Source organism: Ochlerotatus camptorhynchus, unplaced genomic scaffold (assembly GCF_037179485.1).
Source record: "Ochlerotatus camptorhynchus isolate MF236.1 unplaced genomic scaffold, CSIRO-AGI_Acam_v1.1 ptg000353l, whole genome shotgun sequence".
In the NCBI taxonomy this organism is placed as follows: Eukaryota; Metazoa; Arthropoda; class Insecta; order Diptera; family Culicidae; genus Ochlerotatus; species Ochlerotatus camptorhynchus.
Genome location: NW_027040841.1, coordinates 650,265 through 676,229, shown reverse-complemented (window position 1 = coordinate 676,229; position 25,965 = coordinate 650,265). Strand labels below are relative to the sequence as shown.

General features: G+C 38.5%; 1 protein-coding gene across 6 annotated transcripts in view; it reads right to left on the bottom strand.

Moving 5' to 3' along the window:
• Taf4 (TBP-associated factor 4) overlaps positions 1–24,130 on the bottom strand; it is a 52,624-nt gene extending 28,494 nt beyond the window's left edge. For all 6 annotated transcript variants that reach the window (XM_065231378.1, XM_065231379.1, XM_065231384.1 and 3 more), the window contains exons 1-2: positions 23,827–24,130; positions 14,159–15,456 (exon numbers count right to left, since the gene is read on the bottom strand). In XM_065231378.1, coding sequence (XP_065087450.1) covers positions 14,159–15,115 — 957 coding nt within the window. In that variant the 5' untranslated portion in view covers positions 15,116–15,456; positions 23,827–24,130. The remainder of the gene's footprint in view (positions 1–14,158; positions 15,457–23,826) is intronic.
• Positions 24,131–25,965: the final 1,835 nt, after the last annotated feature.

Genomic DNA, 25,965 nt, shown 5'->3' with positions numbered 1-25,965 from the left:
CACAAAACTTTGTTCGTTATAGTTTACCACCACATATTAGTTTTTGTTTTTTTTTAAATGCTCCATGAATTTGAGGGACATATTCTCAATTCTCTCAATTACTATATTAATCACTACCTAACGTAACATTTGAAGGGTCTATCTTTTTGTGTAAACAAAAGTTGTATGGTCCTTTTCGCGCTAACCGAACTAGGAGGAATTTCAAAACTTAACTAATTCTCGTTTTTATCACAAGGCTAACTCTTTCGACTGAAGTGTAGTGAAGAATATCCGTCAAACACTTCCGAAAACATTTTAAGATACAAAACAGTGTCAAAATCTAGAGAAAATTTATGAAGCCCCTGGGTAGCAAACTCTTTATTCATCAGAACAACACTATCAGAATGAACCAGGGAAGCTCATAAGTTTTGACAGGCGCACCGGCGAAACCATCGAAGAGATTTGATTGAGAGATTTACAACTGACAAGAGAATGAGAGCGAGGTTTTGCTCTCTTTCTCCATCACTCTCTTTGCCTGCAATCAGATATCTAAGTGCACAGCGAGAAATGCACGCTTTAGGCACTCATACATCACAAATGTTCTTCTAATTTAAACTCACACATTCATACCGGTCTTCAAGTATGATACACGTCCAAAGTGTACCAGACTGCTGTTTCCGTGTTGCTGTCGTTTGACGCGTGACTGCTGAATGTTTCAATTCAGGCATAACATTTGATAACGGCACAAAAGCATTTGTAAACAAACTTTCTAAGGCCCTTTACACGCGAACCAAAGTACGCCCACGCAAACCAATACCACTTTCGGAAAGGTGATAGTTGCCCCTAAAGGGTGTCCACGATGAAATTGCCACACTATGAAATTGCTCTAACTTTTTAACCGTTGGGTAGAATGTAATGAAAATCTGGGTGCATTTAGTTCATAGTGCATTATTTACATCCTGCAAGTTTTAAAGTCCTGTGATCAAAACTCGCGGAAATGGAGTCGAAAGAACAGCTCGTGCGTGATAAAATCTTGCGCATTCATCACGAGAACAAGGATCTCTCGCATCGTTCCATCGCTAAAACGTTGGGAATCGCGAATTACACGGTGTCGCGAGTGATTAAGCGGTTCGAGGAACGGTTGACCACCGATCGGAAGCCCAGAAGTGAAGGAAAAAGTATTCCGTACAACACCAAAAATCACAACCGCGTAGTTGGGGCCTTCAACCGAAATCCGAACGCCTCCGTTAGGGATGTGGCTAAGAAGCTGCACCTAAGCCGAAGTTTTGTCCAGAAGGCCAAAACTAAGGCTGGGCTTCGAACGTTCAAGGTACAAAAGGCCCCTAATCGCGACGAGAAGCAGAACAAGTCCGCCAAAACCCGTGCCAGGAAGTTGTACCTCAACATGCTGACGAAAGTTGAATGCTGCATCATGGACGACGAAACATATGTGAAGGCCGACTTCAAACAGATCCCCGGCAACCTGTTTTTCACGACCAAGGATAAGTTCAGCGTTCCGGAGCATGTCCGCACTCAGAAGATGTCCAAATTTGCGAAGAAATTCCTGGTTTGGCAAGCCATCTGCACGTGCGGGAAGCGGAGTGACGGAGTGACCCAGGACACGATGAACGGACAGGTGTACATAAAAGAGTGCCTCCAGAAGCGACTGCTTCCTCTCCTGAAGGCCCACAACGTCCCAACAATCTTCTGGCCGGATTTGGCCTCATGCCACTACTCCAAGGACGTGCTGAAGTGGTATGCGGACAATAAGGTCAATTTCGTGCCGAAAATGTTCAACCCTCCCAACACTCCGGAGCTCCGCCCCATCGAGAAGTACTGGGCGATTATGAAGCAGCACCTTCTTAAACGACCTAAGGTAGTGAAGACAGTCGAGGAACTGAAGAAAGTATGGGTTTACATGCAAAAAACGGTTGATTCACAGGTTGTGCAGAATCTTATGGCCGGGGTTAAGGCCAAGGTGCGGGCATTTGCGTATGGACTGTAAATAAAATACGAGTAAAATGGTAAAATGAAGTTTAATAGTTATTTCTCAATCCCTGAAAATTTGATGGCAATCGGATGAAAACTCGAATTTTGCGAATCAATTTTGTGTGTGGCAATTTCATCGTGGACACCCTTTATCCGATGATGTTGTTGGTTTGCGTGGGCGTATTTTGGTTCGCGTGTAAAGGGCCTTAGAAAGTTTGTTTACAAATGCTTTTGTGCCGTTATCAAATGTTATGCCTGAATTACAACTAGTGGTGCAAACTGCCATGTATTGTGGACAATTTGTGGTATGTTTCAAAAGGTGATAGAAGGTCTGCTTGGCTTATATCAGACATTTGACCATTCACTAACTTGCCACCCGCCACCCAAAAAAGCTCGCTTTAGGTGCACATTTTAACGAACTGAATTTAAGCCTTTTTGAAGCAAACCAAGGTCGAAGATTCAATTGAGCCACACTATAAAATGGTGTATTCATGGTCACTTGTGGTCTGGAGTAAAGAAGTACAGCTATAATGTGGGCATAAAATCTATAAAAATCTAATCTAAACGCATTTTTTTTTAATTTTTTACACCTGTGTTGTGCACAGGTTGCACATGTGGACGCGACGCCACTGAAGTAGAGACACGAAAACAAAGGCACTGCGGTACGATTTTTTTCTAACAAACCAACACAAGGCAAGTTTGAACTGATGGCACAACGCGGTCAGTTTAGAAAAAGAAATAATGAGTACAGGACATTGTTACCATATCTCTGAAGTATACAATGCATGCATTCAGAATCTGTTTTGGCATATTTTGAGAAATAGATTTTTGACCAGCTAGCGTAGAACAAATACCCCTCCGTGCGACGCACAGTGGGGATTATAAAAACAAAACAGATTAAAATTGTCTGCCTCTTAAATCCTAAATATAATATTCATAAAATATACTTAGGTATTTTTTAAACGAGAGACAAGCTAATATACTTTTAAATGTCTGGATTATGATACCATACACATTATGGTAAAAATACACAACGATTTCAGAAATTTTACCAAAACGGATAGTCTAATTTAAATTATTTCGATAAGTTTTATAGGTTTCAAGAAATTGTTGAAAACGTACCGCGTTATTTATTTCGTGAAAATCGTGTAAAAAGAAGGCGTAAAACAACAGTAAAATAGGCATCAGTGTATATGTTTTCTTAAGGTGATTCCTAGAAGAGTCCAAAAATGACCATCATGATACTAGATATGCCATATATCGCGTAACGTCAGCTAGAAGTAGTATTTTTTTTTTTAATTTGATTATATATAACAAAGACAAAATTGTAAAAAATAGCCCTTTGGGCAACTATTGTAAAACGGTCTACACTGATTGACGACAAATAAATTAAAATAAATAAATAAATATCACTTAACGTTTTCTAAAGCTCAAATCTCGTACTATGTTACGACATCGTTCATGAAATTAGAACTCCCTGTTTCCTGCACTGGAGTTCAAGTTACATTGTTGTATCCTGAATCCTGATGAATGTGGGCGTCTTAGTGGAATACCTGTATAATGAGAGAGAGAAGGATTAGTATTTTCCATTTAATTCCACTACTTTATTTGCTTATCCTTGACAGATACGCGTATTTCGTCTACAATGTGCAGACTTCTTCAGTGTCTTGTACTAGTCGAGTATTAGTACAAGACACTGAAGAAGTCTGCACATTGTAGACGAAATACGCGTATCTGTCAAGGATAAGCAAATAAAGTAGTGGAATTAAATGGAAAATACTAATCCTTCTCTCTCTCATTATTATACATTGTTGTATTTTTTGTGAGAGTTGATATTTGTGCTCTCGAGATGATAACGAGATTAATCAGAAATAAGGTATCCACAGCGATTCACTTTAACGGGAAGCTCAGCGACACAAAAAGAAAGTTTTTACTGGAACGTATTGATTTGCCAAAAATATTGGAAAAAGATATCAATCTAATGAAATCAGTTTTTTCGAGTTTAAACTAAATCCTTCAATATATGAGACGGGAGTTCCGGGCAAAATAAGCGCCAAACACGTACTCATCGTAGTGTTCCCAAGCGGAATCGATTTTATCCACTTCCTTCCTTGTTCATATGATCCCCACTGTGCGACGCATGAATCTGGAATGAAAGGCGAACGCAAGAAAAGCACAATCTCGGTATATTCACCATACGTCGAATTGTCAAAACAGAGGCCACAGAAAAAAGAGAGCCAATACTGCAACACGAATACGAAAGAACGTGTGATCTTCCTACAGGTACGGAGACGGCGAAGTCAATGACCTCCAGATTTTTTTTCGTCAAACTCCTATTGCATGTTCCATTCCATTCCATTAGTTATATGAAAGTATACATATTTGCATGTAGGGATGAATGGGACTTGGCACTCTCTCCCGCGAATGCCTGCCTGAACTGAAAAAAAAGTTACCGGTTTTTATGCCGTCGATACTTCGCGGTCAGTATCATCGGAGTTGCTATAAGAACATGTGGTTTTGTTTGGATGTTTTGGACTGTTCCAAGCATCGTGTTGTTATGTTTGCGGTAGAATTATCCATGCACATGGTTGATATTGGTTTGGCGCACTCGTGCTCGCGCCGACAGACTCGAATGACGAATGAGGTAAGTGAGCAAAGACAGATAACCAGCTGATTTTTCAAAACTAGTAGACTCTACCAATGGAGAAAGTCTTCGACAGGATGAAATCGTTGTCAACGATTTGGAATTCAATTATCACGTGTTCCAATTGACAACAACAGCCTGTTGTTTCAATCAATTCCGCTCCGGTGGTGGAGAAATGAAGTAGAAAGGAGAGATGGATTCTGCGTTGGCGCAGTGCCAAAATAATCATTCACCGCACAGCAGTCTCAGACAGCCACTAGACGGCGTTTATATAGGTGAAACCCACTGCGTGAGGAATGGAAAACCACGACCGAAGGCCGGTCGCAGCGAAAGCAACAGGTTATATCGGTCACGACTGTTGGCGTCATCGGTTTTCCTCGCTGTCGATGGGACGTGGCTCTGATATTGTAACATTTGAGGACGAGTCTTCACCTCTGTTACACGGCCAATGAGATCAACCCAAATTTGAGATCAGTTTACTCATAAATCGCAAAAAGTGCAGGAACTCAGCGATGAGTAAATTTGCCTTATGTTTTCCTGTTGAAAACCTCAAAAATCTGCCGGAAAATGAAGAAAATTTACGAAAATTTTACTCAGTCTAGGAGCAGTACCAATAGACTGAGAGAATCTAAACTTTACTTTTTACAAATTCGCTGAGTTCCTGCACTTTTTGCGATTTATGAGTAAACTGAACTCAAATTTGGGTTGATCACATTGGCCGTGTAGATTTGTTTTTTTTTGTGAATGGAATAAAAAACAAAAGCTTTAAAGAATATCCGGTGCAAGTTGTGATTAGGGCGAAACTAGCAAAATGTAAACAAAATAAAGAAACACCGAACAAATTTGTAAATAATTTTTAATTGAAGGTTTAGGTTTAACCAAACTTTTTCCAATGTAAATAAATTTATGATCTTAAAATTGATCAATTTTTATTTGTGTTGGGCGTTTTGTTCATTTTCTCTTTAAAACTCGTCATTTTTATAATATCGTTAAGAATACGCCCCACATTAAATCGCCTCAATCATGTATAACAACAATAATACGCCGTTGGTTGGAAATGCTAACATGAAGCTTTTTAGTGTGATAATTTATTAGCTAGAGAATGGTCTTAGAAGAGGGTAGGTAGATAGTTCCGTTAGAGAACGGCAGTATGAAAATTTAATAGAAGTTGAAAATGAGCGAAGGCAGGGCTGGTAGCGATCAATGCTGTCAAAAATAGTGATTTTAGTGACCATGCTGAAGAAATAAGTGACCAAATAGTGACTTATAGTTGTAAAAAAGTGACTAAAAAGTGACCTAAGGGTAGAAAATTTGTCGAAAAACCGGGAATTCTCAGGGAGTTTTATTTCTCCTGAAAATACCTGGAAGTCTCAGGGAGTCTTATCATTATTCAGAAAATTTAAAAAATTTCTCACTAAGAATACATTTTAAAATAAAAACATTTAATATTCCTAGTTATTTTCATTCACACATTGAACTTTATAGATCCAAAATGGATTTATCTTCAGTAACAAATACATTTTTAAAATTCAAGGTTCTAAAATATGCATATTTCCCACAAATTTTATAAATTCTTAACTGAAAAGTTATAATACTTCAAAACATTTTCAAGAATCTGGAGTCAAATTCCTTGCACGGTTTAAAGGCTCATGGAATTTTATTATAATTTCTAAGGAACTCATTCTACGAAAGTTCTGGGTAAAACATCGATGAGAAAAACATCAACTGCAATCTACTTCCACGGTAGTTCTGAGGAATTTTAGACTTCAGGTGAAGCCTAAGCCTAAGAAAGTAACCTCCAAGCAAATTTTCATGAGAAATCTCCGTTAAATATAGAATGGACTATTCTGAGGTATTCAGAACTACGTGAAAGTTCCCAAAATATTCCTGAAGTTAATTAAATTGTCTTGAAGTTCTTTTGTAGTTTGAGGAACTAGCCCGATGCTCGCAATATTTCTCATCATTTTTTCAACTTCTCTAAACTTTTTCGGACTTCCTAAAGTTTCCACAATTTTCCTAACGATCATGAATCTTCTCAAAAGTGTTAAAATTTCACTGAATTTCTCGAAACTTTTTTAAAATTTATGTAATTTTCCTGCTCTGAAATATCTCTGCTCTGAGGATATCTATTCTTTCTTGAAGTTTGTTGTTTGTTTAGAGCTTTATTAGCGAGATCAATATCTTTCTCGAAGTTTTCAAAACTTCTCTTAAGTGTTTGCAGTTCTCATGAAGCTTGTTGTACTACCATGAATTTAATTGAACTGTTCTGAAAATTTTTAAGCTTGCGTGAACTTCTGGACTTATGTGAAAACCTCAATAATTTTCTTAACATCTGAAAATCTGGGAACTTCTGGAAATTTCCCGCTAATTTAGTGAAACTAATGAAACTGAACTCCCTTTAAGTTCCCTTTGTTTTTGGAGCTTTACTAAACTTATTTGAGATGCTCCCGAAATGTCCATAAAAGTTCCTGAACTTCTCGGAACTTCCCTTATGAAGTTTTCGAAATGTTTCTGACGATCTCTGTCATTCTGTTAAGTTTTCGAAGATATTCTGAAATTTCGGGAACTTCTCTAAGCTTCCGCAGCTTAATAATCAACATAGTTCTATGATTTTCACTGAAGTTCTCAAAATTTGTCTTAAGTTCATATTATGGAAATTAATTCATAACTTCTTCAATAGTCTAGAGTTTCCTGATGTGTTTAAAACTGCCCAAAATATTTCTCAATATCCTTTAAAAACTCTGTAGACTGCCCTGAATATCATAGTATTTTTTTTTTGAAGAACCCACAATTTTACTGGAATTGATTTAATTGCCTTTTAGTTCTACAATTTTCCTTAAGTTTTATAAAGTTTATAAACGCTCACGGAACTTTGTCTTAAATCACTAATTTTCCCTGGAAAGCCTGGACATCCCAGAAGTTTTTTATGCTTCCCTTAATTTCTCTAAATTGATCAAATATTCCGGTAAATTTTCTGATATATATTTTTAATTCCCTGAAGCTTCTAAAGTTTTTGAATCAATCATAGAATCCACGGAATATCCCATAATTCTAAGGAACTCCTTGTAAGTTGCTGCAAATTTTCTTAAGTTAATGTGATTTTTCTGATGTTATCTGATCGTCCTCGAAGTACTCGGAACTTCACTGAATATAATGAAACAATCTAAAAATATCTAAATTTCTTAGAAATTCTCTGGAATTTCTTGAGAATATCGGTGCTTGCTAAAAGAATGGAATGGAATTTAATGGAATGGAACTTCGTTGATGTTCTCTAATCAACTTAGCAAAATTTTCGAATTTTTTTAAATCTTGATATAACTTCCTTGAAATACTCTCACATTTTCCGGATGTTCCTATAATTTTTATTGCGTTCCAGAAATTTTCTCTGAGAAATCCGAAGTTTTCGGAAATTCCGGTTTCTGAAATTTCCTTGCAATTTTTAAACTGTCCTTTAATTATCTGATCTGTCTTGATGTTCTCGGAGCTTCCCTAAAACTCTCAACCCTTATGAAGATCTCGGTTCTGCTTTAAAATTAATGGAATTCACCTTTAAACATCCCTGGAGTTCTCTGGATTTCTGTGAAGTTCCTGAAATATTTATGAAGTTTTCATAATTTTTCTGAGGCGTCTCTGTACTGAATCTTTCGGAACATCTTAAGGGTTCTCGATTTTATTTTAGCACATCATGGAACTATCGTGAATTCGTCTAAACTCACGCTTAAAGATTTTTAAGCCAATTCAATAGTCTGGGCTAAAGTTTCGGGGACTTCCCCTTAATGTCTCTGGAATTCTCCAAAGATCTCAAGATCTAGCTTTTTCGAGATCAATAGAACTTCATTAAAGTTTCCACAATTTTGTTAGTACGAAACATCAAGACATTAACAATTTTGTTATCTTAGACTTACGACTTACCAAAATGAAGTATGTGTTCAACTTCAACATTTAATGGATTTGATAGTAAAGCTGGTTCTTTAAAACTAGCATTCTTATTGTAAACCTAGAAATTATCCGCCAAAGGTATGAAAAAACCTGGAAAACTCAGGGAACTTTATTTAGTCAAATGAGTAGACACCCTGTAGATAGAGAAGAACGATTAAACGTAAAAAAAACTCTTATAAATGTATATATGTATATATATATATATATATATATACATACAAGATCTTCAACTTCGAATTGTTCATAAAATAGAACAAAATGTAGGCCTATTCAGAATAAAGATCAATCTTGAAATAAATTCACGTTTAAAAAAGTTTAAAATAGTGACTTATTACAAAAAGTGACTTTAGTGACTTGGTCTAAAAAAAAGAGACTTTTTAGTGACTAGCTTGAAAAAAGTGACCAAGTCACTAAAAAGGGACTCGCTACCAGCCCTGCGAAGGGCTATAAATGCGACAGTGCAAGTCAAACGCAAACTCTTTGCTTAACCCGTACGATGTACGGTGTACGATGTACGCGGAGATTTGAAGTATGTCTTCAAATATACAGGCAAAAAGTGTGCGCTTGACTTTGCTCAAATACTGTCTGCGGCTGTGGAATAATTCTAGCGACGTTTCATCACTACCTAAAGCATTTCCAGTCGATGGTGTGTTATAATGCAATTCTTCTTTACCCAACTATTGTATCACACTAAAAAGCTTCATGTTCGATAGCATTTCCAACCAACTCTGAAAATGTGTGTAACTTTTCGACGTATTTACGTGTTAGTGAAAAATGAGCCTTTTACTATTTACGCTTTTGTTGGCGAACAACATTGGTTTCGCCCGTTCATTGAAATGTTTCAAAATTACGCCCTGTATTATCGTAAATAATGGAAAAAGCGTAATCCATTTTTAAGTTTGTGTAGAAATAAATTTTGTTTCGCCTTTCGCATTGCACAGATTTTTCGATAGTGGAACATTTAAAAAACGGTTTGTGGGTATTTGTTAGTAGATCTGTACCACCTCTATCTGATTGCTGAAAAATCTCAATTTGTATAAATTTGCTAGTTTCGCCCTAATCACAATTTATTCCGGATATTTGAAGAAATTGAAGATGCCGTCATTAGCATTATATTTAATTTTTCAGATGATTAATGTTCTGACGACAATGAAGCGTGAGTCATTTCAGTTTTCAAATAAGGAAGTGGGAGATATTTTTTGTAACGTTCTTTAATATTTTTTTCCTTGATTTGTTTTCCGTCGATCTTGTTTTCCGTGCTAAGCACCAATGCTACCGACGCCAGGGAGGCAGCTCCCCCACCTGGACCCTACATGTCGATGCATCAACTTATGAACCGGGAACCAACGGCTTTACTTCCCTTCCGAAGGAAGACGTGATCAGAGATGTTATGCCTCAGACTGGGATTGAACCCAGGCCTGCTGGGTGAGAGGTAATCACGCTTACCACTACACCACCGGCGCCGCTTAGTTCTTTCATAGCCTTTTTGAATTTAGAAAGAAGTCTTTAGGAACCATACTTGAAGACCTTTTTCTAAATCCTTTAGTTAAAATGCAGTGAAACTTTTCAGTCACAATGCTCTGTTCTATTACACGATTCAATGGATCACATAATTCGGGCAGTTTCAAATGACGTTTCTTACCATTCGAACTTTGCCGTGTAACAATATTTTGATAAGGTCTATGTTAGAACCTAGAGGAAATAGGGTCTTATTTATACAAAGTACCCGGATTTAAACAAGTGGGCTACAAAATGGTGAGTTGACAACCTGGAAGGAACGGAATACCTAGCTCTGGTGCTCACAAGTTCCTCCTTCACGCCTCCCCGAGTTATATGATAACAAAAGACTACCAGCTAAAACATGGACACAGCTGGGTGGCGTAGCCTGGGCAATGTTGCCAGTCCGGCAATAGCAAAGTGAAGAGGTGCGACGCGAACACTGGCACGGTAGCCCTAGTACGGTGATAGAGGAAATGCTTCACCAAACCCGAGCGTCTGTTCACCATAGAGGTGTGGCTCAAAACGTTCTCCATGTTAGGAGCGGCTGATGGGACTCTAAACAGAGCTATGCAAGATGTCCCTTGGCGAGACAGCCAACAAGCCGCCCTGGAAAAAAACATAAAGTTGCAAATACCGAAGAAAGAAATACGGATCGGAACAATCGGCACAGACCTACGCGACGAAATAAGGACTACGATTGGAAACTCGGAACATGGAACTGCAAATCGCTCGGCTTCCCGGGTTGCGATAGGTTAATCTATGACGAACTTCAACCACGCAACTTCGAAGTCGTAGCACTGCAGGAACTTTGCTGGACGGGACAAAAGGTATGGAAAAGCGGGCATCGAGCGGCTACTTTCTACCAGAGCTGTGGCACCACCAACGAGCTGGGAACCGGCTTTGTAGTGCTGGGTAAGATGCGCCAATGCGTGAGGGAGACCCGACGACGAGAAAGAAGCGTTCTATGCGCAGCTGGAGCAGGTGTACGACGGCTGTTCGCAACGGGACGTCAAAATCGTCATCGGCGACATGAACGCTCAGGTAGGACGGGAGGCAATGTATAGACCGGCAATCGGGCCAAACAGCCTGCATGCCGTATCGAACGACAACGGCCAACGATGCGTTAACTTTGCAGCCTCTCGAGGAATGGTAGTTCGAAGTACCTTTTTCCCCCACAAGGATATCCACAAATCCACCTCGAGATCACCTGACCAACACACATAAAACCAAATCGATCACGTTCTAATCGACGGGACATTCTTCTCCGACATTATCAACGTCCGCACGTACCGCAGTGCGAACATAGAATCGGACCACTACCTAGTTGCAGTATGCATGCGCTCAAAACTCTCGACGGTGCATAACACACGTCGAAGTCGAACGCCGCGACCCAACATTGAGCAACTACGGGATGCCGGAGTTGCCCAGGACTACGCGCAGCAGCTGGAAGTTGCATTACCCACGGAAGAGCAGCTTGACACAGCTTCTCTTGAAGATGGCTGGAGGGATATCTGTTCCGCCATAGGTAGTACTTCTGCATCGGCACTAGGTACTGCAATCTCGGACCGAAGAAATGACTGGTTTGACGGCGAATTCAAACTGTTAGTAGAGGAGAAGAATGCTGCACGGGCGAGAATGCTGCAACACCGCACGAGACAAAACTCGGTTTTCCGAAGGAAGAAGCGTCAGCAGGAAGACCGAGACGGTTTAACATCGCGTTAGAAGGTGTGATCAGAAAAGCTGGATAGACACGAGTGGCACAATCTTCAGGAATTCCATCCAGTTTCTTGGCTTCGCCGATGACATCAACATCATGGCACGGAACTTTGAAACGATGGCGGGAACGTACATCAGAGTCAAACTGAAGGCTGAAGCTAGGCGGATTGGACGCATCGAAGACGAAATACATGTGAGGAAGAGGTTCTAGGGAAGACATTGTTAGCCTCTCACCCGGGGTTCAGAATGACGGTTACGAAATCGAGATGGTTGACGAGTTCGGGTATTTGGGCTCACTGGTGACCACCGAGAATGAGACCAGCAGAAAAATTCAAAGACGCATTATGGCAGGGAATCATGCCTACTTTGATCTCCGGAAGAATAAAATTTGCCGCCGCACGAAGTTGACTATCTACATCCTCTAACGCCACAAGACCTGGACTGTGCTCGTAGAGGTGTTGGTGTTTTTGAACGGAAGATGTTGCGTTGTGAAGAATGAGAGATTGAATTAAGAAATTGTTTGAGAAATCTTGAACTTTATTCAAATGAGATCTAGGCAAAATTGTTGAAAATCTCGGAGCAAGAAAACGTTTTAACAGTCCGTAGGCTGTACCTAAACGATTTTTTTTTAAATATAGGATTTAAGAAACTTTCTATTTTTTCGAAATTTTGAGACTTATACATTTTTTGTTGTACATTTTTCAGCAATTTGAAACAGAGAAAACTGCTAAACAATTTAAAGAATATTTCAAAGAAGTCTACCTATGGACTTCCAACATAATTCAGAAATTCCAAACATAATAATTACAATCAATAATTGAAAAGGGCCAACTAGCTATTGTAAACAAAACTGTGTAAGCCCTTTCGTTGCAAAGCGTAGTTCTACAACGCAAACCAACAGTATCATCGGGTAGGGGAAACTTCTGATTTGTGTGGGAGGCCTTCGACTTGCGAGGAAAGGCCTTACACAATTATGTTTGCAAAAGCATAAAGGCCCTTTTCAATTGTTGGTCGAGATATGAATACTGAGATGAATTTAAAGGAATCTCTATGGAGCATGAAAATTTAAGTTCTGAATTGAACACTCTTATTCTAAAAATAATTCAAAGGAAGTTGTAAGGAGAACATTTAGAAAAAAATCAAGGATATTCTTATGGGAATTGTATGGGGATCTATAGGAGAACAGCAGGTTCATTTTGATGAGAAGCCCGTGAGAATTCTCACGAGCATTCAAAGAGTATGCAAAAATGGTGGAAAATTTAAAATAATTCTTAGTAAATTTATCAGAAAATTCTAAGGGATTTCTGAGGAGAATTTCAAGGGATTTCTGAAGAGACTTCCGATGGATTTCTGGGGAGAGTTTTAACTAGAGTCCAAAAAAAAAATTGATAAGAATTTCAAAGGACTCGCATACTCAGGATAGTTTCAAGGGAATTTCAAGGTTTTACGAGAAGTGTTTTCTGTTAGGTTTAACAAGAATGTCATGATCATTCTGATCAGAATTCTACGGTAATTATCTACCCTCTTTTAAAGATCATTCTCTAGCTAATAAATTATCAGTTTAAAGCAACTCCAAAAATTGCATGATAATTTTGATTTGCAACCGTAAAAAATCAAATCCCAGAAAACGTTCAGTTGAGTTTCGATTTTCACATGTAGGGTAAGGTGAGGCAAGATGATTCATCTACTTGATTTTTATTTTATTGTCAACGTCAACAGGCTAAATGTAGCCCCAATGCTGGCTTCAAAAAGCAAATCATCATTGAAGTTGCATTGAACCTGTTGATTTTGCCAAACAAACAAATTAATAAATGTACCAGCTGACCCATCTTGCCCCACCTTACTTGAAGTGCTTGAAGATTAAAACCCGATATCTCCGGAATGCCCTAATATATTGACCTGAATTTCTTCTCAGCTATTAAAGGAATTGAAGACCAACCACTACGGGATGGAAAAAAATATATCCTGCATACATCAGAGCAACTAATTTTTCTTAACCATAACGCAGTAAAATAAATTTACCGAAAAAAAACCCCTGCAGTAAACCACGCCGTTCACCATATGCTACTATAAAACACACTTTTACCAAAAGTATCCAAGCTAAGAACAAGATCATAGGTGCAGATTACACTATATACAACGAAAGCTGCACGATGCTAGCTATTTTTGTTTAGTAGCCATCTCTATCAGCAAGCGAACCAAAAACTTCCGTACGCTCTGTGTTGCTGTAAGTGAAGTGTTGTTTAGTGTATTTAATCAAAAAAAAATATTATTATTAATCCTTCTCCAGGTGAGAGTGTGTACAGGGAAGGAGGGGGAGGGGGTGTTCAAATATCAAGGTGTGCATTTATTAAGGATACATGGGGCTAACCTGACTTTGAAAATGGTTACCTGATTGTTCATCGGTTTCGACATCGTGACGATGCCGGGCGCACCGGAGTTCATCACGGCACCGGTTTGTTGATTCTTGATGATAAGCGTTTGCTGCTGACCAGGCCCACCCGGCTGGCCGCCCGTTGTAGCCTGAATGGTGGTTTTCCCCGTCCCCGCACCGGTTTGAATCAGCTGCGGGGCCTGCGTCAGGGAGATGGTCCCGTTCGGCAGTGCCGTAGAGGTGAGCGTTACTCGATTGTTGTTCATGTTGAGCACCGCCTGAGTACCGGCATTCGGTGTTCCGGCGCCGCCACCACCGTGAGCAGGATACACCAACTTTACTGGTTCATTCTTTGGCATGTTCGACTGGTGCTGGAGATTGTTGTTGTTGTTGTTGTGGATGTGACTGATACTGTTTGTAACGTGGAACGGTGGCGGATGCTGGCCACCGGCAGAAACAACAATCTGATTGCTGATAATGTTGATTCCGGATGATGAGGACACCAACGCGGGAGGCGTCGATGACGGCTGAATTCCTGTACTGCTTGAAACCGTAATATTCTTCCCGAGAACCACAGTCGTAGCACCGCCAGAACTTGCACTGTTGATTACGTTCTGGCCGCCACTAGTGGCAATGATAAATGTTTTACTGTTATTATTGTTGTTGTTGTTGGTGCTGTTGCTGTTCATAACATTGGATACAATTTCACCATTGGTAACACCATGATTACTGTGTTTCTGCTGCTGCTGTTGCTGTTGCACTGCACTATAAATGGGGGTCGTTCTTCCATTTGACACAATTGCACTATTTAAACTGTTTCCACCGTTTCCGCACTCGAAATTTTTCGCGACTTGTTGCACCTGGGTCGTACTGGATTGGTCCAACTGATTTTCTAGAGTTCCGACGATCGCACTCACCGCGGATTCATCGACATCTGATTTAAGAGCTTCCTCCAAAAAGTTGGCAGACGCCATTTTCTGTCGAAGTGACACTGCCCATTTTTGTTCGAACGCAGTTGCGCTGCCTGAACGGGCTTGTCAACGGTGGCCGACCTGTCAGTGCTGTCATTCCGCTACTTTTCGAACTCGGATGTTTATCGGCGGGAAAGCGAGGAAATACTGGTAAACCGATACTATATACAATCGGAATGAGACAACTGCACAGCAGTAATCAGGAGGATTGTTTCATTTTGTAAATCGTACAGAAATTTCTACACTAAACACTGATTTTACTCGATTAATCATTGGGGTTTCGGATTCACTGACAAGCGTTTATTTTCTTCTCGGCATTCGACGATAGCGCCACGGAGCGTTCACTAGAAAATATTCGAACATTGAAACAGGGTTGGAAGTAAAATATTGCTCATCCTAAAATGTTCAAGCTTTCATTCCATTCTCATGCACTGCAACATAAGGTATTCAAGGAAGCAGTCTTTGAAGAGTTGATAGGTAATAAATTGATATTAATTCGATATAAATTATTTAAACTCTTCATCATCGATTTTTTCGCAGCGAATAAAAATGAAGCAACTCGAAAAAAACTAGCAACACTGTTCCCCCGATGACCGATTGAGAATTCAAGAGCAAGACTCGGTAATCACAAGTTCGAATCGAATTTCTTTCAGGCTGACGACATCAGTAAAACTCACAGATGACAGTCCCACCTACACCCCCTCATTGGTGCGGTGAACAGTGAGAAAGTTGGCACACGCACACCAGCACGAAATAACGATCGGAAAAATCAACCATATTTTCCATCTCTTTTTTACACATGCGATTTTTTTCCCTTTTCTTCTTTATTCACACGCGAATGCGATCCTGAACTGAGCTGCGAATGTGAAGAGCCATTCAAAAATCCTCTTCTCTGAGCTCTCTCCCACTCGTGCAGCGGTACTCCCGACGGTCTTCACTCACACCAATGCATAGTTTTGCTTCTTTTTTTCTGATGCACTCCGTTTTTCTGGAGTCAACAAACGATCGAGGGGTACTACGATGGTAATTTGTAGTTTATTGCAACCAAAACGAAAGCCTAGTAGAATAAGTCTATACTTATAAATATCTTCGAGGAATATTGTGTACACCCGATTTTCACGTTTTAAAATACTAACAAAAAAGATATGCTAAGAAAATGAACCATTTAGTTAAGGCTATTTTTCACACAGAGGGCGCTGTTCCATTGGTAATAAGAAGTAAAAATCACCATAATTATAGAATTTATAAAAGTGGAAATAATACGCTTTTGACGCATATTCATATCATACAAAGTTAACGACAAACTAAAGAAATCATTCACGGACATCCCCGTTAATTTTTTTTTTCCTGGAAATTATTATTAGACAGCCCAAAAATTCAAATTTGAGACAGAAAATTCTCTCTCGCGAGCTTAATCTATCCTCGTACCATGTATTTTGATGACACATGATTTGTGATTTCCCTCTCATAGACTTCAGAATAGAGTACCTGGCACTGAAACAGTTTTTGGTACCCTTCTCTATGCATTTAGATTAACATCCGAAGTGCCTCATTTTTTTGCATACTCTCGGTACAAGATACTTTTTAAGCCGCGCCTAATAATAATAATAAAAACGGTGGGAAATCCTTTTATTTTTTCGCACTGAAAAAAGAGGAACTTGTGAATCTAAATGCATATATAGATGTTTATTAGTGTCAGGTACTCTATTGTGTCGTCTATGAATAGGATTTATAGATCTTTTGACTGCACTGCCATCTGTGAAAAATTAACGGAAACAGTTTATGCGTAATTTCCTATAGATGCCACCACAAACAACAGCAGTGGCATCTGATGGAACATGAATCCAGAAGCTTGACTAAATGGTTAATTTCCAATCTATTTCAACAACACAACCGATACGACCCCTACTGTAAAATCCACCACACACTGGTAGTTGTGAACGCAGTTACTATTCATTTATGAGGGAATGTGTGCGATATTGCCGATATTCATGGTGTTTCTCCTGTCGGCATGGAGCGAAAGGAAAGCGCGTCGCAAAAAGAAGAAAATAACACCCGAAACAACGTCGTCCGATTTGGAGAAAAAGGCATTCAACACCAAACGCACACACATACACATTCACTTGCAGTTGGCTACGAACTCTTCTAGAGAGGTACCTTTTGGCTATGCTTCATCGTCGCCGTCGTCATCGCATCGTTGTCGTCGTTCTCATCACATTGCTATTCGTTGTCAGCCCAGCAACGCTGCTCTATCTATGATGGTATAATACGGTGGGTAGGTAGATGCAAAAAGTATAAAAAACGTATCAAGCGGCGAGAAAAAGCACACGAAAATCAATCGATTTCTCGCACCCAACAGCCATGGGATACACACGTCAGACGAAAAAAAACTACCTCTCTCTGAAGTTAGTCGTTTTGTAGTAGAATATAACGTTTTACTGTCGATTCTTACGAATAACTTCCAACAAATTATCACTCTTCCACGGGATTTATACATTCGGGTTGCATACTTTTCCAAACAAAGTTCGCTTGTTCTTCTCCACAGCTCTGCTTCAGAAACCTAGTTAGACAGGCGCACGGTGTTCCAATGATAGGTTTTGAAAGAGAAAATTAAACGTAGGTATGTTTGACGCGATTTTATATTGATAAATCAGGAATCAACATTAAATGAATATGTTTATTCTACGTTGATGGAAAACGAAATAATGATATAGAAGACAAAAAAAAATGAGCAATTCAATAATTACTTCATAAATTATCACCCTAACTAGCCCATTTCAATTCAAAATATATTTATATTTCCGAATAATTTTTTTTTTCGCAATTCAATTTTCAAAATTAGAGGAGTGTGCGGTTATTTTGAGATGGATATATACAAAATATATTCAGAGATAACGGAGTTACGATAATTTTAGCATTTTTCAGTATCAGACGTCGAGGTTGAGAGTTAATGGCGTTCTTTAATTTTGAAGAATAGGGGGAATGTAGGTAATGTCGGCCTACATGTTCCTAATTTAGGCCCATACATAAATTCAGCAATCGACTAAATTTTCAATAGCGACCAAAAATATCCATTAGTACCGTCCATCGACTTTCATTTCTACGAATTTATAACTTCGCTTTTTGACACTTAACTAACAAATTGACAGCTCATTCCCATACAAAGTTCCCAAGGCTGGTAGTGGGTATATGATGTAATAGTAGTGACTTTAGTGATTAAAATTACGAAAATAGTGACCAAATAGTGACTTTTAAATAAAAATAAAGTGACCAATAGTGACATTTATTGATCGGAAAGATATGGTTCCAATCATTCGTAGTTCCGGCATTTTTCATGCTTTTTAAAAATATCACAAATGATAAGGATCACATAAATTTGCTATCGAAACATAAATATGAATTGAATAAGCAAGAGCACGTTCCAATTTTAACCTCCATTTCCTCACATTGCAGATCACGAATTTGTTATTAGATCGCGAAATAGAGGCACAGAGAAAAACGTTCAAAGTACCGATTTTAGACAGCAATTTTTGTAGATATAGGATATATATGAAGCGATGCATTTAGCAACATGAAGAACTGCTGTCTAGAATTAAATGTACATAGATATAAGTTAGCCATGAGTATATTAATAAAAGATTCTTCTCTTCTTTGTAGTCGCTATAATGAACTGGTCATCTGTTTACTCTGCTCCATTCCTTCCAAGAGTAGAAAGTTCTGTAAAACCTCAACCAGCCCCGTAACGTGGGTAGATCACCTTTTCGTGGTACGTTACGGGATGTAAGATCTACCACCGATTCCTAGTCTTGACTACTTCAAACTAGGGGAACAGGATTTTTCAGTAATCAAAGGAACACATCTTAGTCCTTGTTACTTTTTATGCCTTGTTGATAGTGATAAGTCCTCGGGTTGCCTGGACCGAGGATGATCTTGAAACAAGGAAAAATGAGTTAGTTAGTCTTCATCTATGTGATTCCTAATCTTCTATTCGTTGTTCCCTAGTTTGAAGTGGTTAAGACTAGGGTTCTGATGCATGGTCACTATCGGTGTCATTCCTTAATTTTGTTGCTAAGGAATCCAATGTTGACTGACAAAGGAGCGCGCCTTTGGAGGGTGTTCCAACACTCCGAAGGGTATAAATAGCGGAACCTTTCAATTAGAATCGATTCCTTGCGATGAAGGCAAGAATGACAACTGTATCAAAACCGAATACTTCATCATTTTTCAATAGTGATGAAGTAATACGACATGCACTAAACTAAGGACACGGGATATACTACAAAAGATCAAATTACTGGTCGCAGTAGTTTTATGTCCCGAACAGAGGAAAAAAAAAAAACCTCAACCATAGAAAAAGAATCATAACTCTGGGACAACTTTTCTAGATCGCAGTTTAAGAAAAAATCTCATATAGACTTAAAATTTCGATCGTGAAAAAATAGAGTTTTAGGAATACATTTTAGAGTTTAAAAAAAAATCTAAGACATGGACTTGGAATTTTTGTTTTTATATTATCGGATTATTTGTATGGATAATATACAATAAAATTTAATGGACTTTTAAAGGAACTCAAAGATCTGTGACATGATTTTTTTCTCTCAATGTTTGGACGGATACTAAAGCTACCGGGGGTCAAAGTTTATGCAAATTTCTGACCTTTGAACAAATGTTAAGTGCTTGTTATACATTGTACCAACGAGAAAGGTAATGTCATGCTGGTGAAGGCTAAGTGAAATTCACTTATGTTTTCCGTGATTTCATGATACGAAAATTTTCTCGTCGTAATCGGCTACTTCATGTTTTCAAGCGTAAGTTTTATAATTTTTTTTTTTAAATTAAAACTTATTTATAAATTAAAAATAAAATTGCAGAAAATGAATGAATTTCAATTGTTCTAGAATGCAATAATTTAATGACTCAAATAAATCAAAATATATGTCTATAGTCTATCACCAATTCACTTTATCATTGCTACAAAAACCAGTAACATCTACTTGATAATTCCCGTAGCTTTTAAGTGAGGCCAATTTGAAGATTGTCGGAAAGTCCGATAAAATTTTCGTGAAAATCAATTGATTTCTATGTGAATCACTCAAATGTAATCTCTCCCCCAAAATACGTAATATTCACCTGAAATGTATGATGGAAAACATGTACGTGCCTATTCCGTTGAATTTTACGTTACTTTTTGTGGCAGTGTAGGCTTGGATAACTTAAGATCTCCATGTAAACCCGCCAGAATATTGAGTCTAGAGTTTTTTTAGAAATCTCTGAAAATTTATGATAGGTCTATGACAATTTCAAGATAAAAATAGATAAAATATTAGATTTCGTGAAAAGTAAACGTTTCCATTTGTTCGCAACTCTTCTTGTCAGACTATACTCAGAGTGTTTAGAGTCAAATAATTTACTCTCAACATTGGTCGTAAAAAGTGACTTTAGTGACTAAATTTTAAGGAATAGTGACTTTAGTGACTTTTTGATGAGAAAAGTGATTTTTTAGTGACGGACTTGAAAATAGTGACCAAGTCACTAAAAAGTGACCTGCTACCAGCCCTGAGTTCCATCGAGAGGCGCAATGATTAGAATTTTTGTTGATGTAATCGCATTTATTTAAAATAGTTCCAGTGCACCAATGTTTATAAAATTTTCGATTTCGATTCCATTGTTAATGCAGATTACGAATATACATTTCAAGCGTAGCTATTCAAATCGACGTATCTGATTTGGTAAACAATAACTTCAATCGACGATTTGTAACAACTGCAAGCTCACTCACAGAAACTAACAACTCCAGCTCGTAGGCGAAAGATTCCGCTACATGATGATGGTGTTTGTTGCGTGGGTGAGTTAGCAGTTAAGACAAATCGTCGATTGAAGAGATTGCTTACAAAAGCAGATACGTCGATTTGAATAGTTCGCTTGATTTACCTCAATATCCCTAAAGAACCCAATTATTGGATAAAAACAATTGGTCATTTGATTGCTGTGTTATTACTAATTAAATTGACCTATACGTGGGATTGAAGTATGCCTAAGAGTGTTTTGTTCTAACAAGTACTAGCTGAGCAATTAAATTATCTGAAATCAACGAATGATATTAAAAACTTTGATATCCGAAGATTAAATGTTGATCAATATAGCTGCAAAATTCTGAAATTCCTCCCGATCTCGGTAAATGATGACTTCGTTACCCATTGACTATATTCGGCAACCAAAATTTAAACATTAATCGCTGTATTTTCTGACCAAAACACTTCACTGAATGTATTTAAACGATTCCTTAGTATTTTCGCTTCAATCTGATCACATGTTTACATTAAAGAGCCTGAATTTATAAAGAGACGACATCTTATCCATTTGAAAGGTCTTCTGCTCGATTGGAATGACTTTTCCTATGACTCTGACGGACAATCGATTGTTCCAATTTTGACATGTCGCCTCTTTATAAATTTAGGCTCTTTAGTTTACATCTGAGAAAACCTGTTTTGTCATACTAAGAAAAATTAAAAGATTTTTTGGATGTTTTCCACACATGAATTTTGGCAATGTGATCAACAAATCTCGATTACTTTTTCGAAGGGAATTACCAGCTTTTGTAAACTATGTTTTTGATCGTCGATTTGGCGTAGCTGGTAGCTCGTACACGCTTACTAACACCACTAGCAGGTAGGGGAAAATTTTCACAAGAGCTTAAATAATCCAGACCACCTTAGATAATTTTCAGAAATTGGAATAACAATCTGATATCTGAAATCCAATTCTCGGGTGTAGAAAAATTACACGATCCAGATATTTTTTTAAGAAAATATTTCTACAATTGATAAAATTTAAACTTATCATTTTTATTTAATTTTCATTGCTATATTATAACATTCAACTGATATTAAACTAAGACGGTTAAAAACAGTTCAATATAAAGAAAGAGAGGGCTCCATTTCCATTTAATTCCACTACCTTAATACGGAGATGAATTGCTTATCCATTTCGCTTTACTCCATTCCATGTGCTGAATGACGTTTGAGCAATTATTGATTTGCACAGCGTACAGATTAGCAGGAATCGAATTACAAAGTGATCAGATCGAAAAAGGGTGAGATTACTGGGAATCCACGGTATTCCAAAATGGTAAACATTCTATTTTCAAAAATATAACCAGTGGATGTCATATTGCGAACGAGGATCCCATTGATTACTCGGCCGTGCTTAATAGCTCGGAATCGGAGTGTCCCCGGGGAACTGATCAACATTTGGCAAGATCCTAAACATGTCATGAACAATGGAAAATTTATTCATACTATACTCGCTATATTTCGATCTATCAAAAAGCGGAACCAATTCAATATACTGTACACCAACAATTGAAAAGGTACTATCAATTTTTATAAACAAAACGTAGATATTTTTTTCCTCGCCAATCGAACGCAAATTACTGTCATCATCGGATAGGGGAAACTTTCCCCAACCCAAAAATAGTTTGTGTTAGTTTGCGTAGGCGAGCCACGAGAAAAGGGTTTCCGAAGTTTTGTTCACAATAGCTGATGTGCTCTATTCTGATGTTGGTCATGATTTGCTCGATTGGTTCCGCTATTTGACAGCTCAATTTGTTCCCGAGATTCTATCCGCCAGACTATGAATATAGCGACTATAATTCATACGCGTTGAGTTCTACTTTGGCAGATATACCCTCAATATGTTTAAAATGTTCATCAAGCTTGATCTTGATACAGCCTTTATGACCAATCTTTTAAGATATTGATGTAGTTACAACATCAGTCAAAAGGGTTCAAATTTTTGTTGAGTTGTTTTTGGGATGGTTTTATGGAAATGACTAAAAGTTGTAGGCCGGATATTTTTTTAAATTAATTTATATTAAGTCAATGATCTATGAAATGATTTTAAAGAAGTTCGGAAACCATATCGGTCCGTTCATGTGGCCAAAAGACACCGCTTTTTATTATTCTGTTCGACCTGTATTTGTTTTGATCAAAGCTGTAGATTGTACAAGTAAATAAAATGCTTGTCAGAATGCTAAATCCCAGTCCGTATACTACGTCGATGAAACAAATCTCTCAAACAAAGTCTTCAATCCATAATCTTATTAGTCCCATATCATATGGAACAGCTATACCATTATGGAGAATATGGTAAGTAATAATCAAGTTGGTTTGCATATGTTTCTACGAGAAAATTATTCATATTTTCCGCTAAAAACCTTCCAATTGGAACACCGCGAAGAGCATCACTTTTTACACACCGGTGGTAGGCGGAGAGAAGGAGGCTCATATTCTTCAGGATCGATTTTCCATTTTTTTCCCCGCTTCAGATAAAAAAAATCCTTGCACAACGGATAGGCATTTTGCATTACACCTTGCATTTGCAATCCCATTCACTTTGTGATAAAGATCTTTCTTCCGGTTCCGGTTTCACAGCGTAAAAAAAAACCACGAACACTTTTTTCTTACTCCGCACCTTGTGTAAAAGAGGCTGACAACGACGACGACGACGACGGCGACTGCTACGAGAAGCAGCAAAAATGGCACCTCCTTCGATTCTAGTGCGAAAAAGCTCCCCCACAATCCTTATTGGAAGCTTCTCGCGTTGGCCTCGATTTAGCCAGAACACTCCGACGGCATCACTGGAGCTCAAGGCTCCCGGATCACCGCACATCGCACTTCGTTTCGAGGACACCACTTCCGGCGAATGTTACACACCTTTCGCAGCGAAAATTTTCCCTTCGAAACTTTCAGCCCCACGCAAGTGGCTTGGGGCGGATTCTCCACACAGCAGACACCGACTGCACTGATCGCGGATCCGTATTTTTCTTGTTTCCGGATCTACGGTCACAAGCCTAGCGTAGCGGGCGAAAAATACTGAAACTATGCACAAAACTCGCGTTTGGAAAAAGATCTTTCGTTCGTCTGTAACTTTTTTCCTCTTGTTCCAGCGCGACGCGATGACAGAACGCAGAAAAATGAGAGCTCTTCTTCCAGCCAACTTTAGTTCAGCACAGAGCAAGCAGAGTCGACGTCGAGCCGAACGATGATGGCTGGTTAGCTAGCTGTACTTTGTGTAGTGTGTGTGTCCCTCTCTGGTAATAAACTGGACTGAACTGAAAACAGAATGAGAAGGGTGGTGAGATCAGCTCACTGATAGTAGAAGAGCGCGTCGTCGACGTTTCTTGTTGAATGACAAGGGTGAGAAGAAAAATAACATCAGAGGACACGAACACATTCATATATTTTTTTTTTATCTTCGAAAATTTAGAGCGCGACGCAGTGCTGCCAGATTTACTATGCAATTGAATAACATTACCACTACTCGATGCCAGGGTCGCTGACAAATTTTCAAGCGGAGCAATGCATTAGGTCCTAAGTAACATTGACAGATTTTCTTCGTCGACTTTCTCTTTGTATCCTCACGGCCATGTATAGACATTTCAAGGTATTTTCAGCACACAGAAGAATTTAGCATCCAATAGGACAAACACAACATGAAACGGTTATGTGCTCAAGCCTATTAAAGAAACGACTTCTTGACGGTTTTCTTCAACGGCATGCTTAATAATACTTGTACTATTTTTAATAACAACTTCTGCTCAGGCTTTGTTCACACAAATATGGAGAATTTATTCAACCACAACATAGAACTACTTGGTGTTGTATAAGGCATGTCGAGAAGCTTTTATTTGACTTATATGACTTGTGTAACAGAGCTTACCCGATCATATTTTTTTTGCTGTACTAGAATACTTCATATGAGAGCGCAATAATCAATAAAGGCTTGCATGCAACTGAATACCCATCAGAACTCCCGACCGCAACTCTAGCTTTTTCAAGGTCCTGTGAGAACTGGAAAAAAAATTCATTTATCGTTGTTTTAAATAAGATAAATTTATAAATATGGACCAATTAGGTCTGTGCCACGAATGGGAAAGATAAATTTTACCTCTTCACCTCTCCAATTTCTAAGGAAGGATTGGCAAATCAAAGTTGGCACTCGTGGAGAATAGAAAAACTATGAAAGTGATGATGATTTCATGATAAAATCAGTGCTAACATTTGAAAACGGCGCAAAAGCCATTTGTAAACAAATGGTTTGTGGGCCCTTTACTCGCTACCCGAAGAACGCCCACGCAAACCAACAGCATCGTCAGGAAGGGGAAAATTTCCCCTACCCGATGTTGCTGTTGTGTCGCGTGGGTGTACTTCAAGTAGTGAGTAAAGGGCCCACAAACCATTTGTTTACAAATGGCTTTTGTGCCGTTTTCAAATGTTAGCACTGAAATGCTCCATTTGCAAAAACAAAAACAATTTAACATTGCACTCGTATACCTCCCCGTGAAAATTTTTGAAATAATCATCACTTTCATAGTTCTTCTATTCTCCACGAGTGCCAACTTTGATTTGCCAACACTGGGTTGTTTTTTAAACTTGATCAATGAATTCGTTGTCGTGAATGATGTGGGCGATAATTCCAGAGAACTTCGAGATTAGGGCGTAATTCGTTTTGTAACCAAACACGTCAATTGCCGATTTCTCGCGAATAAAAGCTCAATCTCGAAAACTAATAGCACAATCAAGTATATGAATATTTCCTCTCAATTGGTATAGTTTGTTCGGGAGATTGAGCTTTTATTCGCTATTGACGTGTTTGTTTACAAAAGCAATTACGCCCACATCTCAAAGTTCTCCGGGATTACGATTTAAATTAATTAGTCGTAGACCAAAAAAAAAAGGGATTGATTTCGTTTTGTTGTTGGCCTGAACTAGAGTCGGTGTATAATGAGTCACGCCAAGAGTGAAGCCAAGTCTACCTATTGAACTGTCAAACCGGCTACCTATCGTGCAAAG